General features: G+C 50.1%; 6 protein-coding genes across 6 annotated transcripts; 3 read left to right on the top strand and 3 right to left on the bottom strand.

Annotated features, from left to right (window-relative positions):
• Positions 1-313: 313 nt before the first annotated feature.
• NECHADRAFT_50796 (uncharacterized protein) lies at positions 314-2,002 on the top strand (the record flags this gene model as incomplete). Its single annotated transcript, XM_003047820.1, has 1 exon — positions 314-2,002. The coding sequence occupies one exon, from the start codon at positions 314-316 to the stop codon at positions 2,000-2,002; it is 1,689 nt and encodes a 562-aa protein (XP_003047866.1).
• An 85-nt stretch (positions 2,003-2,087) lies between these two features.
• NECHADRAFT_97001 (uncharacterized protein) lies at positions 2,088-4,343 on the bottom strand (the record flags this gene model as incomplete). Its single annotated transcript, XM_003047652.1, has 2 exons — positions 2,088-4,260; positions 4,318-4,343. The coding sequence occupies 2 exons, from the start codon at positions 4,341-4,343 to the stop codon at positions 2,088-2,090; spliced, it is 2,199 nt and encodes a 732-aa protein (XP_003047698.1).
• A 777-nt stretch (positions 4,344-5,120) lies between these two features.
• Positions 5,121-6,121, top strand: NECHADRAFT_26207 (uncharacterized protein; the record flags this gene model as incomplete). Its single annotated transcript, XM_003047819.1, has 2 exons — positions 5,121-5,258; positions 5,315-6,121. Coding segments are annotated over 2 exons (945 nt in total), but the record flags the coding sequence as incomplete, so codon positions are not given.
• A 747-nt stretch (positions 6,122-6,868) lies between these two features.
• On the top strand, positions 6,869-8,254 carry NECHADRAFT_86113 (uncharacterized protein; the record flags this gene model as incomplete). The annotated part of the gene is made up of 5 exons (XM_003047818.1): positions 6,869-7,057; positions 7,119-7,538; positions 7,650-7,844; positions 7,894-7,985; positions 8,041-8,254. The coding sequence occupies 5 exons, from the start codon at positions 6,869-6,871 to the stop codon at positions 8,252-8,254; spliced, it is 1,110 nt and encodes a 369-aa protein (XP_003047864.1).
• Positions 8,255-8,741: 487 nt separating this feature from the next.
• NECHADRAFT_50557 (uncharacterized protein) lies at positions 8,742-10,307 on the bottom strand (the record flags this gene model as incomplete). Its single annotated transcript, XM_003047651.1, has 5 exons — positions 8,742-9,201; positions 9,249-9,401; positions 9,447-9,966; positions 10,009-10,144; positions 10,203-10,307. The coding sequence occupies 5 exons, from the start codon at positions 10,305-10,307 to the stop codon at positions 8,742-8,744; spliced, it is 1,374 nt and encodes a 457-aa protein (XP_003047697.1).
• A 1,564-nt stretch (positions 10,308-11,871) lies between these two features.
• On the bottom strand, positions 11,872-13,590 carry NECHADRAFT_50893 (uncharacterized protein; the record flags this gene model as incomplete). The annotated part of the gene is made up of 6 exons (XM_003047650.1): positions 11,872-12,256; positions 12,303-12,507; positions 12,548-12,808; positions 12,850-13,016; positions 13,059-13,296; positions 13,338-13,590. The coding sequence occupies 6 exons, from the start codon at positions 13,588-13,590 to the stop codon at positions 11,872-11,874; spliced, it is 1,509 nt and encodes a 502-aa protein (XP_003047696.1).
• Between the last annotated feature and the right edge of the window lie 740 nt (positions 13,591-14,330).

The following is a 14,330-nucleotide window of genomic DNA, read 5'->3' as shown; positions in this document are numbered from 1 at the left end:
TGGTTAACAGGTACTGTCTACAGCTGCTTCATACTACGTAGGTAGTCTAACAATGTGCTGCCACCTGCTCCCCGTACATACGATTACCCACTCTGGGGAAGGTCTCAACGATGTAGTTAGACTCATTCCCCAGGCGGGGAAGCAGAAAAGACATGTTTAGTGGCGTCACTCAAGTGTCGGACTAAGCCCCGATACTCCGCTAGCTCGTATCAACGTCCTCGGATAAATGAAGCGAAACCATCCAGTCTCTGCCAGATTCGTCGTCCCCCTCCAACATTTCTCCCCCGATATTCCGCACTCCTTTCTTGTCGACATGACCTCTGAATCCCGGCGGCGCTCAGACACTCATCGTGGCCCTGTTGGTCGTACCAGCTCCACATACGTTCGCAAACGAGCCATCAAAGCATGCCAGGTCTGTCGCGCACGGAGGACAAGATGTGATCAGCAGCGACCTGCTTGCTCATTCTGCGTCAAAGCTGGCGTGGAGTGCGTTTTCGATCTAGATGAAAGGGCAACTTTTGATCAAGCAAGTCTTGCCATCATAGATCGACTCGACCGATTGGAGCGGAAGATAGATGCACAGTCACAGTCTGTCATGCCAGATATTGGTAAACTTGGCCAGACATTACCCCGAAATCAGGTTAATCAGAATATTTCCTCCCTTTTCCCTTGTACAGTAGACAAGGTCCTGCAATGGAATCTCTTCCGCGACGCCCCCTCTCCAGCCCTTACAGCCAACACACAACAATCCCTTGCATCACAGCCACAATGCAATACAGAGACCTCATGGGTCGGCGACATCCTCGACCGGAAATCATGCGACCGATGGCTCGACAACTTCTTTGCCCACATACACGTCAAGAATCCGATTCTGGATGAGACGGAAACACGAAGACTGGTCTCGAGATTGTGCGCAAAGGGACTTGACTGGGACGTGGAGTCGGGTCTGGCTCTTCTGGTCTGCGCCAATGGAGCTGTTGCTTGTCCCTTGCAAGAATCTCTCCCTTTGTCGCATGCAGACAGACGCATGGCAATTTCCTTGCTCAGCGCAGCGCAGAGAAGACTCGGTGGGGGGTTGGGTCCCACGGGGCTGATACAGGCTCAGTGCGCCTTTCTATCAGGAGTTCTCCTCATGTCGCTGATGCGTCCCGTCGAGGCTTGGACGACCTTTGTCCATGGTCTGGCTATTTGCCAAACATTTGCTTACACCCAACAGCGTGATCGCGATATGGGACAGATAAGTTCTCGGGAGGCCTCGGAGCAGAGTGTTCTGTGGTCATGCTGGAAGTCTGAGCAAGAGCTCAGGTTAGAACTGGGAATGTCCAGCTTTACTTGTCTGGTTGATGACCCGCCTGAATTATTTCCCAGTCCCCCTGGAGAATGTGAAGGCCATGTTGAGCAAGCGTGGTACTTTTACCTCTCCGAGATAGCGCTCTGGAGACTCGAGGTGAACGCTCGGCGGTCCATGACTCAGATTCAGCATGAGGACTGGCCGTCGGTCTCGAAAGCTCTGAGTGAGATTGGCCAAGATGCATCAGACCAGCTTGAAGCGTGGAAGACATCGCTACCGCCGCCAGTCAGCATCCATCAAGGTGCCGAGGACGATGTCATTCGATTTGTTCTGCGTGGTCGTATAACGTATATCCATGAGCTCGTTTCTTGGGCTTTTGTTCATGTGGCTCTGAATCGAGTCGCTGATCATGATTTTGCCGAACAAGAAACTGCGACTGCTCTTGCTTTCCACTATGATAGGCTTCTCGTCAACGCACCAGGTTACTATCATCGTCACCACGGGACTTGGCTCATGTTGCGAACCTCGGCAAGAAGCGCGTGCGTCTTGCTCGGTTTTGCCCGCATGTACCCTGGTTCAAATCTCTTACCTTCAGGTTGGAAGGATGCTGTTTTAGGAACCCTGAAGATGGTTGAGTACTGGAGCAATGAAGCTGAAGGAATGCTTTCGGTGTTACAAACCATGACATGGCTGTTCGAAGTTGTCCAATAATTGAAGTTTCTGGTAATCAGCAACGTGTTTATTTAATAGTTCTATATTCCATCTGCTTCAGCATCTCAGACAGGCTATGGCTGGACTAAAGCTGATACACTTTACGGATTCCGTGTTTATCCCCAGCGTATGCTGCAACCTCAATCTCGAAGTGATCAACCAACAAGCAAAACTGACCATCAACCCATCGTTCAATCGGCCGCAACGATGCATCGACAAATACCCGCTTCAACTCTCCAGCTTGTAAATAGACGCTGCCAAAACCAAGAAGGACTCGGTGTGGAAAGTCAGCCATGTTAGGATGTCCATAAACTTGGGCGACGTGATGCCCAGATCTTTGACTTGTGTTTTCCACATCGACGGCCACCTTGACACCATTATGGCCTGTGGGCTCCGTTCTAGGCTCAATTTCGAGGTTATTGAACCTGAATTCGGTATAAGACAAGCCATATCCGAGTGGAAACGCAGCATCAACCCCAAGCTTGTCGAGTAGGCTTTGACCATACCAACGATCATATTTGATAGCCGATGCTTCAATATCAATATCAGGGAGGTGGCTCTCATCTTGTGGGATAGAAAATGGTAATCTGCCTCCAACATTGACCCGTCCCAGTAAAACATCTGCGAGTGCATGGCCGCCTTCTGCCCCAGCGTACCAACTGATCATGATAGCAGGGACTTTGCCTTTCCACTCTTCCATTATGACAGCGCCGGCGCAAATAAGCACAACAATTGTCTTCGCATTAACAGACGCCACTGCATTGATAATCTCAACATCTCGAGGTCTCAGCCTCAGAGACAGTCGGTCGCCGCCAGCACCGACTTCGAGTGCCGAAGTTGAACTTTGTTTGCCTTGAGCTGGGTTACCCTGCACAATCGACAGCATCTCCTCTTGGTCAGGATTGCTAGTCGGGGGGAACAGCTCCGATAAGCCAGGATCGTTCTGGAGAGAAGGCACCACATATTCGCCCTCGTCGTTGGCGTCGTAGCCCACGACAACAACTGCAACGTCTGCTTTCTCGGCTGCTCTTGCAGCAGACTCAGGTCTGTCATCATCTTCAAAAATGATTTCAACGTTGGGTATCCCTTCCTCGAGTCCTTGGTAAGGGGTGACCACCGTCGGTGAAAATACCTGGGAGGAGCCCTTGTCCCCGGTATTGGGTTTGTTTGCCAGGCGACCAATGAGAGCCAGACGAGACATGTCTGCGGTTTTGAGTGGGAGGAGAGGCGTGCTGTTGATTGTGTCGTTCTTTAGCAGCACCATTGATCGTTCGGCAACCTCCCGGGCTAGTTGTCGATGTTCTTTGCAAAAGACAACTGACGCATCAGGTGGCTTTGAGAGAAATCGAGAGGCGAACTGGAGCTGTGTTTGTAGAATTCTCCTGGCTGATTTGTTGACATCAATCCAAGATAGTTCGCCGTTACCAAGGGCATTCTCCAGATGCATTGCTCGTTGCTGCGCGAAAGGCGCTTCGATATCGAGACCATTCTTGACCGAAAGTGCGGCATCTCGTAGGCCGAAAATAAAATCTGATACAACGAAGCCGGTAAATTTCCACTGTTCCCGAAGTACATCTGTGAGGAGAGCCTTGCTTTGCCCTGCCCATTCTCCGTTAACCGAGTTATAAGAAGACATTACTGAAGCTACGCCAGCTTCAACAACCCTTCTGAAGTGAGCAAGGTAGACTTCATGAAGGACGTCCTCTTCGACCTCCACATCAACTCGAAATCGTGCATTCTCCATCGAATTCAAGGCAAAATGTTTGACGCATGCCATGATATGATTTTGAACGCCCTGAGTAAGTGCAACTCCAAACTCACCCAACAGAAATGGGTCTTCTCCGTATGTTTCTTGGATGCGACCCCACGCTGGGTGACGTGGAAGATTGATGCACACGCCGGCAAAGTAATTTGCGCCCTGTGCCTTGGCTTCTAGTCCGATGGCGTTGCCAATACGGCGTTCAAGCTCAATGTCCCAGGTGGCGCCCCGGGCCATGGAAATTGGAAATGCAGTTGACGAGCCCATGACAACGCCCCTGGGCCCATCCGTGAACTTGACTCCCGGTATGTTGAGGCGAGGAATTGCACCCATGACGAATGGCTTGCGATTATATCGATCACAGAGTATTCCCCATAGGCCCTCCCAGAATGGTACATCTCCATCCAGAAGATGTAAACGCTCCGTCAAAGACAGCTCAGTCAGTAGACGAGCAGCGACAGCTGAAGCATCGTGACCGAGGCCAACTTCCTTTACAGCCCTGTCAAAGGTCAGAGGCTGGTGTTTTTCATGATCAACAGGATGGTGATGATGTAACAATGTTGGTGGTATATCGCTCTTCATGTTGGCTAACACTGAGTTGAAAGGTAAAGGGTCGACAATATGCTATAGATGTAGACAGAGGGGATGAAAGGATTGCCCGGAGTTGTTCACCCAACAAAAGAAATATGAAGACCTATCGTAATAAAAACGACTCTATCCAAATGCGCCCACAGGTATATTCTAGGTAGTCATGCGGTCAGCCAGTCATCGCGGAGTGTCGGGTGAAAAGCCTCGTGAACCAGTGTGATCCGGATACTGACTCGGCGCGGAATGTCGGGGCATAACCCGAAGGAGTCAGACCATAAGTTATGAGACAGACACTAATTACCCCAGACAACTCCCCGCATGGCGATCCATCCCACATTTAGGCTATTTGTCTTAATCAGTCTATAACACACCATTTGACTAAATCTGGAGGATCTACGAGAGTATCCGTTTGGTCAAGGAGTAGCGGGATTTACGTACTACGTAGCGCTTGTCCAACAATGCTACGCAGCTCCTCATTGATGGCAAAGTTTAATTCTGGTTCCCCGCAAGTTACATGTTGCCATCATATACGGCATCAAGCAGCTATCTATGCCTCTTTTGCTACCTCTGATCCAACTGGACTATGAAGATATATAAAGCTTCGATTTCCCTCTGGTAAAAAATTCTCTTCAAATCATACACCAAGAACATCCGTCTTGCCTGTGATCTGCCCCTACCATGATGATCAAGTTCATCCTTCTCGGTTTGGTATTTGTTGCCATAGCCTGCGGTGCCGTACTCGAGAAACGCGCTCCTACCCCTTTCTCCAACTTTACCAGAAACGAATTTTTCAAGCCTGCAGCAGATGCTCAGCTCTGGGGCACGCTCTATGCTCGGTCACTCCAGTTGCCTGATGAGTCGCTGCTCATGACTTGGGAAAACTACCCAGCCGAGTCTAAAGCCTACCCCGTCAACCGTGAGTCTTCCATAAACTCTTTCATATACCACGGATGCTAAGTCATTAGTTAGACCCTATCTACAAGTCCGTGGATGGTGGTGCAACTTGGTCTAATTTCAGTGCTGTTAAAGACACTCAGAACGGCTGGGGCATGCGATTCCAGCCGTTCCTGTATGCTCTTCCAATTGACTTTGGCGGTTATGCCAAGGGTACCATTTTGGCAGCTGGTGTTTCGACCCCTGAAAGCCTGGAAGGTGGTGTATACATCGAAGTTTATGCAAGTAAAGATGGTGCAAAAACCTGGGAGTTTGTCTCTCATGTTGCCTATGGCGATGGACCCAATACCATCAAGAATGGCAATAAAGCACTGTGGGAGCCCTTCTTCTTAATGTACAAGGGTCAACTGGTCTGTTACTACTCTGACCAACGGGACCCCAAGCATGCTCAGAAGCTCGTTCATACCACTACCACTGATCTTAAAACATGGTCAGATATTGTCGAGGATGAGGCCGAGAGCAACTATGACGCTCGCCCCGGCATGACTACTGTCGCTCATATTGAGAGCACTGACAAGTGGATCATGACTTGGGAACGCTGTGGTGTCGATGCCTGCAGAATCTACTACAAAGTCTCCGATAGCCCTCTCGCCTTTGGACCCATCCCCGGGACCAGACTCAAAGCCACCGACGGCAGCCTGTTCACTAGCGGACCATATGTGACTTGGGTCCGTAACCCTTACACCAGTGATGGCTCTGGCATCATCATCATTAGCACCACTTCTTCCGAAAACCTTCTCATTCAAGGTGACAACCCAGCCGACGGAAAGTGGAAGAAGGTCGATATTAACCATTGGTCCGCCTATTCCCGCAGTGTCAGAGAGATTACTGTTAAGGGAACCAGAAGGCTTTTGATTGGAAACGGTGGCAATTTTGGGGACAAGAAGTACAACGGCATTGCTGACGCCGTTATTTCTATCCCAACACTGTAAAGTATCTCCCAGGCTCACTGTGTAGATGGATCATTGTAGCTCTCTGTAGGCCGTGGTACACAAGGAAAAAGGAATATTGGCCATGGCTTGTCCGAGGCTAAAACAGAAAGGACTACATAATTGTCAAGCTTTATCCAAAGCCCATCAATCCCAACTCTAAGATTGTTATCTTGCTGGTACTTTTCTAAACATGCGATCAGATCCTTAGGAAGTTTCTTGTACCAGTCACCGTTTGGGCGAGAGACTTCGAGCTCTCAGGAAGCCTGTGCATTACATCCATCATGAGAGTTAAATTTTGGTGCTCCAGAGCTGTTTAAGCGATGCTGCTTAGTTGCTATGTTAGCAGATGACCCTCGAGTAAGGAACGAGTCATCGCTTTGGACCTGGGCCGGAAGAGCAGGTGCATACTGGGCAGTTGGTATTTGATTGAACGATGCTCGAACATGTGACGGTTTACTGGCAATTTTGGTCGTCAATGGTCAAGTACACAGTGACGGTGAAAGTGACGGCGGTGATGGTGCATTGGTGGCCAACTGGGACGATCGAGCGGGAAAAGGAAACGGCTGATTATTTAGAGTTGGCGTTTGACCGGGAAGTTTATGCGATGGAGGACTGTTCGCTCCCTGCATAAGCATGGAGCTGATCGGTGGCAATACAATAGTAGTTCTGGAGGCTTCGAAGTTATTTGAATTGGGGGCTCACGTAGGGCGACATGATCTAAAGGTGATACTGGTTGAGTTGCGGGTAGAGAACTGTGTTCCTCTTGGCACTGGTCAGGAGCCGCAATCTGAGGACCGCGATGTTGAAGAGGAACTGTACATAGTAAGCGATCCAGTCAAGGGAGTATATTACCAATTTACCTTTCATAGGCGTGGGCGGGTAGCCGTTGGCCTCACTTGAGCCTCATCCCGACTCTGATAGATGGATGATCGATGGCGATACGAGTGGTTATAAGCCTCCTGAGCCAGACTTCCCCGCCTGCTTCGGACTTCAAACCAACCGCTACATGAACAGAGGCGTCCTTGCTGGCAACATTGAGCACTTCTGTGAAGCTGCACAGGCTCGGGCACGACCAGATTCTGGTTCTAAGTTCATCTCGACCGTATACAATGGCGGCACACCCAACGAGGTCATGCTTATCATCGACTACGAGACTCCAGATATTGACTACGAGATTGGTAAAGAGGACTGTGTCTTTTATCTCAAGGAAATTGTGCTTGATCGATGTGATAGTAGTTCCAAGGACAACCCAGGAAACTGGAAGGCTGGCGGAGTCGCCCACAAGGACAAGATTAGATGCAAGGTCGATGGGCGGAATGTGCATGTCTGGGGTGGCTGATGGTCCACAACAGACAGCGGAAAGCGTCTTATAGAGGAGGCCAAGAATTGCGGAATCGACACCTGATCTCCCAAGTTTAACTACGGAGGTGATGGTGATAACCGCGAGTGGACTGCAGAGATGAATGGAGGGTCTGATGTTGAGGACAAATGCATCTCAGAAGCCATTGAGAAGGCTGGGGGGCCCAAGGTGGCCTATGAAAAGGCGGCTCCTCCTCCTCCTCCACCTAAGCCCTTTGAGCCCAAGTATGACTGTCAGGGGAGTGGGTTGGTTAGTGTTATACCTTCTTTTCACACAATCTTTGACTAACAATACATAGTGCGGTGGCCCCCTTCTGCAAGTGAAGCACTGCGACTATGCCGTTAACAGATTGCGCCGGAACCAAGCAGATCCTACCTGGTACGGGACTCAGTATGTTCAAAGATATCCAAGCGCACTGAAGGAGAAGACTAATTACTTTGAATAGGGAAGGGCGCCTCACCAGAAACTGTTGGGCCAAGTCAGACGGTATCGGCAGCGGCGTCTTTCTTGAGGGCAGCGGCTGTGAGTTGATTGGTGACGACATCTGGGAGCACTACCAGAAGATCCGGTCTTTGTGGAAGAAGTGCGGCAAGGTCGAGTACAAGGCGGGTTGCTTTGTCAAGATTGACTATGTGACGGGGTGCAACAACCACGATTAGGAGCCAGGGCATCACCTGGATGTCTAGGGATGGGACAATAGATAGGTTTCTCTTTAAATCTGTCCTATACTAAGAGTAGATAGATACTAGTGATGTAGTGAGAGGGTCTTCTCATTAGGTTGGAGAGTTTAAGACAAGATTGCCGTATTCCTTCGAGATATCACCTCGTGGACTTGAATAGCGTCACTGCAATATTGCTGATGCTACCTTGCAAATTTTTTTTTAATCCACTTGGAGACGAGCATCCTGCATGCAATTATCATCTGCATAAATCCACTCGCGTACAAGACCCTCAGGCGCAGATCTTCATGGTGCACAATCAACCCCTGCTCGCTACTCCCACGATGCAACCTCCTTGACCGCCGATCACTCTGGGTTCACAAACTCTACTTAAAATAAAGACTTTACCGTGCGTAGTGATCAGCGGTAGTTTAATTCTACAGTATCTATTATTCATTACGCTATTTAGAAAACCACTCATACCACATCAAAGAGACACCTCGCTAGTGCTATGTGCACTCGTAGTAGTCGTTACATGAGACTTGTTATACTTGTCCGGCGTCACAAGATTTGCCTCATCTCCCCCATCGCTATACTGCACTTTGAACGTCCTCTGCAGCTCGATCCCGCCGTGATCCGGCGCGTGTATCGAGTCCCCCGTCCTAGAGGGGAGTTCTACGCGAGCACGGCTCCGGCTCATGATGTGTGACTTGCGACCGTATTGTTCGCCGTAGTTGTTGTATTTGCTCGAATCGTAGGAAGAACCTCCGAGGACGGGAAAGAGACGGACGAGAAGAATACGGAGAGCGGGCATGGATGCACAGATGATGCCAATGTTGATCTCGACTGTTGACCAGATGGAGACATCTGTTTGATCGTATGTGGGATTCTGAGAGGAATCCAGGTCGACGAGATATTGGAGACGAATAATGCTCACGATGGTGACACTTAAAAGTTAGCCTAGGCTATCAATTGTAGAAGGAAGAGTACTCACAAAGTTCCAACGATAAACATGGCAGCGACACCAATCTTCTTCTTCCAGTGTAGTTTCAAGTTCCGTAGATACCACATTGGAATGCCCAGCATCCAGATATCCAGGGATATGCTGATGGCCGCATTTGCCCAGCCGATGGCATTGACATTGGCACTATACTGTTAGCTGGGACATCACGCCGAGATTGAGAGTACTTACCAAGTTCCCTTGTGCTCGCCATCCCATTTGAGCCAGAAGAAATTAATAGGCGAACATTGAAATACCGCCAAAAAGATAAAGGCAACACCATAAATGGTATTCAAGATGACGGTTCCCCAGAGCAGCTTCTGGGCAGGACCAGGAAAGATGCGCAGGTAGAAGAACAACAGCGACATCTTCAATAGCGACACCTGCGCAAAGTAAAACACCTCAAGCAGCCAAAAGAAAAAGCCAAACTTTGTAATCTGGTCAAATTCTAGTGTCCAGATGTCGCGTCCCTCTCCGTGTCCGGCCGTTCCGTGAATGTTCATCGCCGTCGAGGGGATACCGAAGATGAGGGTGAGAACGATAAAGAGGTCGTCGAGGCCAAAGTCGGAGTTTGTGATGAGAATCTTGGATCCGATACGTAGGAGAATCGATATGCCGGAAAAGGTGCCAAGGATGATGGTTACATTGATAAAGAGGCTCGTCTTGTCGCGGACTGGGACTTGGCAGTACGTGTTGGTCATATTTTGGGTAGCTTTTTAGTTAGCAGAGTCCATTACCGAAGAAATTGACATACTCAGAGACTCCTTGACCGTACAACCGCCTGCGACACATATCGAAGCCACAGGTATAACCTTCTCGTTAGTGCAGACACACTTGACGTCGGCAGAGTCGCAGTCAGACTTTGAGATCGCATCGCCAAGGCACGATCCCTACTTGGCAGATTAGCGCGACCGCGCGAGGCGTAGACCAAAGACGGGAAAGGCTTACAGCGCACTGGGGTAGCTCAGCCAGCAGCTCCTTTGTCGAGATGCTGGTGGCAGCGGCGAGCCAGCACGGCATCAGAGCCGCGAGAAGAGGCAAAGTCCACTTCATGATGATCGACAACCAAAAGATCAAACCTGGGGGAAATGCCCGCGGTTCCACGGAGCTACGAAGGATATATACTGAGCGACCCCTGGACGGCGAGTTCCACAGGAAGATGCTCGCCTAAATTGGGGCTGCTCCATGTGAATCTTGTAAGCGACCGCCGACCCGCTGCTCTGGAGCCGGGAGAGATCCGGGCATGGGAATCCACCAGTCAAGATGGGACGAGGACATGGGCGTTTTGGACGTGCAAGGATGGCATTGTTCAGGAACTAGAGGGAGCTAGGCCAGGGCTAAGACACCAAGCCGGCACCGTTTTACCCGATGTCAAAGGAGAGACGAGACATTCAAGGTGCTAGACGAAAAAAGTCTCGTGTTGGATCGTCGTCGCAGCTCATGTTGCACGATCTCATGTTGGGAAGAACATGGAGTGATAGATGACAGGTCCTGTGATCGTCACGCGTGACTTGCATGATGAACTGGGGTTGTATGTTTTCTTTTGATCCCCAGGTTCATCTCGACGTCTAGAACATGATCCTTGGACGAAGCTGTACCTGAAAAAGGGACTCTCCGAAGCCACACTGCCTCGACTCAGTCCACTCTCGAACCGGAAACTCACTCGCCTGGAACAAATTCAACTGTCGCTTCAAACGCGGAGGGTCGCGCTACGGAAGAATCCCCTTCGACGCTTGACTCAAGAAAGATCCATCTTGAACCCCTGGTTGGGAGACGAGTCGACCCTGTGGATCATCCCCACCTCCTACTGGCTGCCCCTGAAGCCAACGTTTTCCAGAATTCATCAGCCCTAGACATCACTCCACCGGTCTGTTTTAATTACCTCTCGAATTGCCAGGTTGAGTAATGATTGACTCCAGCTGAGCATCCCTGGAACATTCCGTCTGAAGCTTTCCGCGTCTCGGCACAGAAAACATCCAACGGGTTAAGCTACAGTACTGGTCAAAGTACGAACCTTGTCCTCTTTTGTGGAAATTTGATCTCATTCAATCTGCATCGGCCGTGCTAAACGATAATGAAAGGATCACCCGAAGGATCAAGGTAGACCTGGCAACCGTATTTCCTCGCTGATAGGCACGCGTTGGGTAATTCCGCCGAAGGAGACAAACGCTAGGGGCTCCACGTGGTGCATGCGCAAAAGATGAGATAAACACGCGTGTAGGGAGTAAAAAAAAGGGTATATTTAAACCCTGGGAAAGTCTCCAAGTTGTCGGTACGAGAGGATTCAAAGTTGCTTTGTTTGTAAATCATGGCTTGATTAGCAAGAACCCTGAATCGCTGACTCGTGGTACGACGACATCTTACGAGTATGTCACTGAAGGTCACAGACTAGCCGTTGGAGGTGACGCTATGCCTCAGCTGGCGACGCCATTCCAGCTTTGGAGAGCAGCGAGGCCTCTATCGCAAAAGGTTCGGCGAATTACACCTCCTCGTCACCGACGCAGGAAGGTCGAAGCATGTGAAGAGGGATTGATCCGGGGTCACGTTCTGGAACGACATCCTGGTATCATTCTTTGTATGCATTCGGAAATATACCCCCGAGACTAAGCTACCAATCCTAGTACGACTTTTGCATAGCAGGCCTCTTCTCAGGAAACTCCTCCGCCAAGTGACGAGGGATGCCCGAGGACAGAGATCCCGACGTGTCTCTGATGTACTCTTTTCTTCCAGCCTTGTGCACCCGTCCGTTCATGATGATGATATTGAGTTTATCGTGGTCCTGAAGTATTGATATATCCTCGAGAGGATCTCCGTCGACGAGGATACAGTCGGCAAAATATCCTGGCTGAATCCTTCCAAGCTCGTGACCCCTCATCATGAGAGCTGCAACACCCGCAGTTGCAGCAATGATGCTCTCATGAGGAGTAAAGCCCAGCATCTTGACAAAGTGTTCAAGATCTCGAGCATAGGTCCCATGCGGTGTCCACGCAAATCCATAGTCCCTATCTTGATTAGTTCTGAATAAGGTAGGTGGTATCGATCACGTACCCCCCTGGCAACACGACAATCCCTCGTCGGTGCATCTCACGCAACCCTGCAACCGCAATGTCGAGCTCTCGCTTATATCCAGCCTTCTCCGCTGCTTCGTAAGTGTATCCAAACGCATCGGCTTCGTAGGTCGTGGCGTAGAGCCAGTTGATTGCTGGCACGACAATGTTCTTGTGTTTGTCCTGCTCGAGCATATCCATGCCTACTTTGTCAGTCCGGATAATCATTGATTTCAGGTGACATACCTTCGTCATCTACGTAAGAGCCATGATAAATCACATCCACGCCATGCTTGACACACATCTTGACCGAATCCCTGGCTCTGGCGTGTGCGCAGACTCGCTTCCCTCGCTTGTGAGCCTCATCTACACATGCAATAATCTCTTCGTCCGAGAAGTAGCAGTCTTGAGCGGATCGAATTTCGGTAATTTCTTCTCCTGAGATGCTGAGTTTGACATTGTCGACGCCGATGGTCTCGATATTGTACTTGATGGCATCGCGCATTTCTAAACAGTCAGCAATGTTTATCAAGAGGCTGGTAACTTACCTTGTGGACCATCTGCGAACCGTGTGATTCCAGCTACTAATTCGCCTTCTGGCTTGGCAATCTCTCGGGCATTGGCCAGGTACCGAGGTCCCGGGATGTCTCCAGCATTGATGGCATCTCGAACAACCACATCAAGTCGATCCTTGGCTGCAGCCGCTCCGAAGCACCTAGATAATTAGTGGCGAACAGATGAATGGTAGGGAACATACATGGTGTATCCGGAGTCTAGGAAGCACTGAGCACTCTTGATGGTCAGGAGAACGTGTTCCTCAATGTCAAGCTCGCCTAGGCGGTTAAGGTCGCCACCGTTCCAGGTGAAGTGCGTGTGGCCATCTCCTAGACCTGACATGAGTGTTCTCCCTCTACCCTCGAAAACTCGAACAAGAGGGTCTCGTTCAATTTCGGCCTTGTTTGGGATCTGGCCAACCGCAGCAATCTTTTCGCCTGCTCTCGTTAAACCCACCCACGAAGATCTGTATCAAACTCACCCTCGATCAGCACATCACCACTGTAAGGCTCTCGACCTGTAGAGTCCAGAATTTTGACATTTATAAACAGAATCTTTGACCTTTGATGAGTACCATCGATATGATAATCCTTCGGCTGAAGCTTCTTGTCCAATTTCAAGTTGTTAATAAACTCAACGTTTCTGGGAACCTTTTGAGAATGAATCGGCTCTTTGCCCCACGAATCATGAGCGCCCTGAGGCCACGAAGCCTTTGTGATGTCGTCCTTGGTCATTCTGAATGCTTAAACTCCAAGTTGTCGATGTTAGAGTGGAGCCAAGTTCCCCGTGGGGAAGCGTAGACGTAGTTATGTAGGTAGGCCGGATGGTTGGCCAACCCGTCTGCCGACACCTCCGCTCCGTGGCTTGCATCACCTGGCCCATCATGGCAAAGTTCCGAGACAGTCATGTCCGCTCATCGCCGCCTTCTCCGTATTGGAGAGCGGGGATCGACGCTCCGTCATCTCCGCGGCTAGTGATGAGGGGAACCCGGGGCTTGGCAGCAAGGCCATTTGGGCCGAACGACAAGTCCAGATTTGGGGAGTTGCACTGAGCTGCCAAGTTTGTTCTCGTTCTTGTAATCATGAGCTTCGTATTTGGTAGAACTAGGTGGCAGGTACGAATTGAAGGGAAACCAGCCATAACGGTTCAAGTACCTCGAAGCTCACAGTTACATGCTACACGTGGGGAGAAACATGCTCCCTATCTCCACCAACCGTCTAATATCTGTTTCACTGTCCCCATGGCCTATGTCGCATCTCGTGAAGAAATCGAGCACTATCAAGTCCACCCGTTCGAGTTTAAATCCATTCCGCCCTCGTCCCCGAGTAGCACAGACAGATCCAGATTCAAACCAGGATCTAAATTTCCCAGCAAGGTCCAATTCGTCTCCAAGGAAGCCAAGTTATCCCCAGACAGTTGACCTAAGTCGCTGGTTGGTAGCGCGGTAAGATCCAAATTCTGACCCGACGGCATG

The sequence above is a fragment of the Fusarium vanettenii genome, assembly GCF_000151355.1.
Source record: "Fusarium vanettenii 77-13-4 chromosome 10 genomic scaffold NECHAsca_14_chr10_3_0, whole genome shotgun sequence".
Classification (NCBI taxonomy): domain Eukaryota; kingdom Fungi; phylum Ascomycota; class Sordariomycetes; order Hypocreales; family Nectriaceae; genus Fusarium; species Fusarium vanettenii.
Note: the sequence above shows the minus strand (reverse complement) of the source record. Positions and strands in the feature narration are given on the sequence as shown.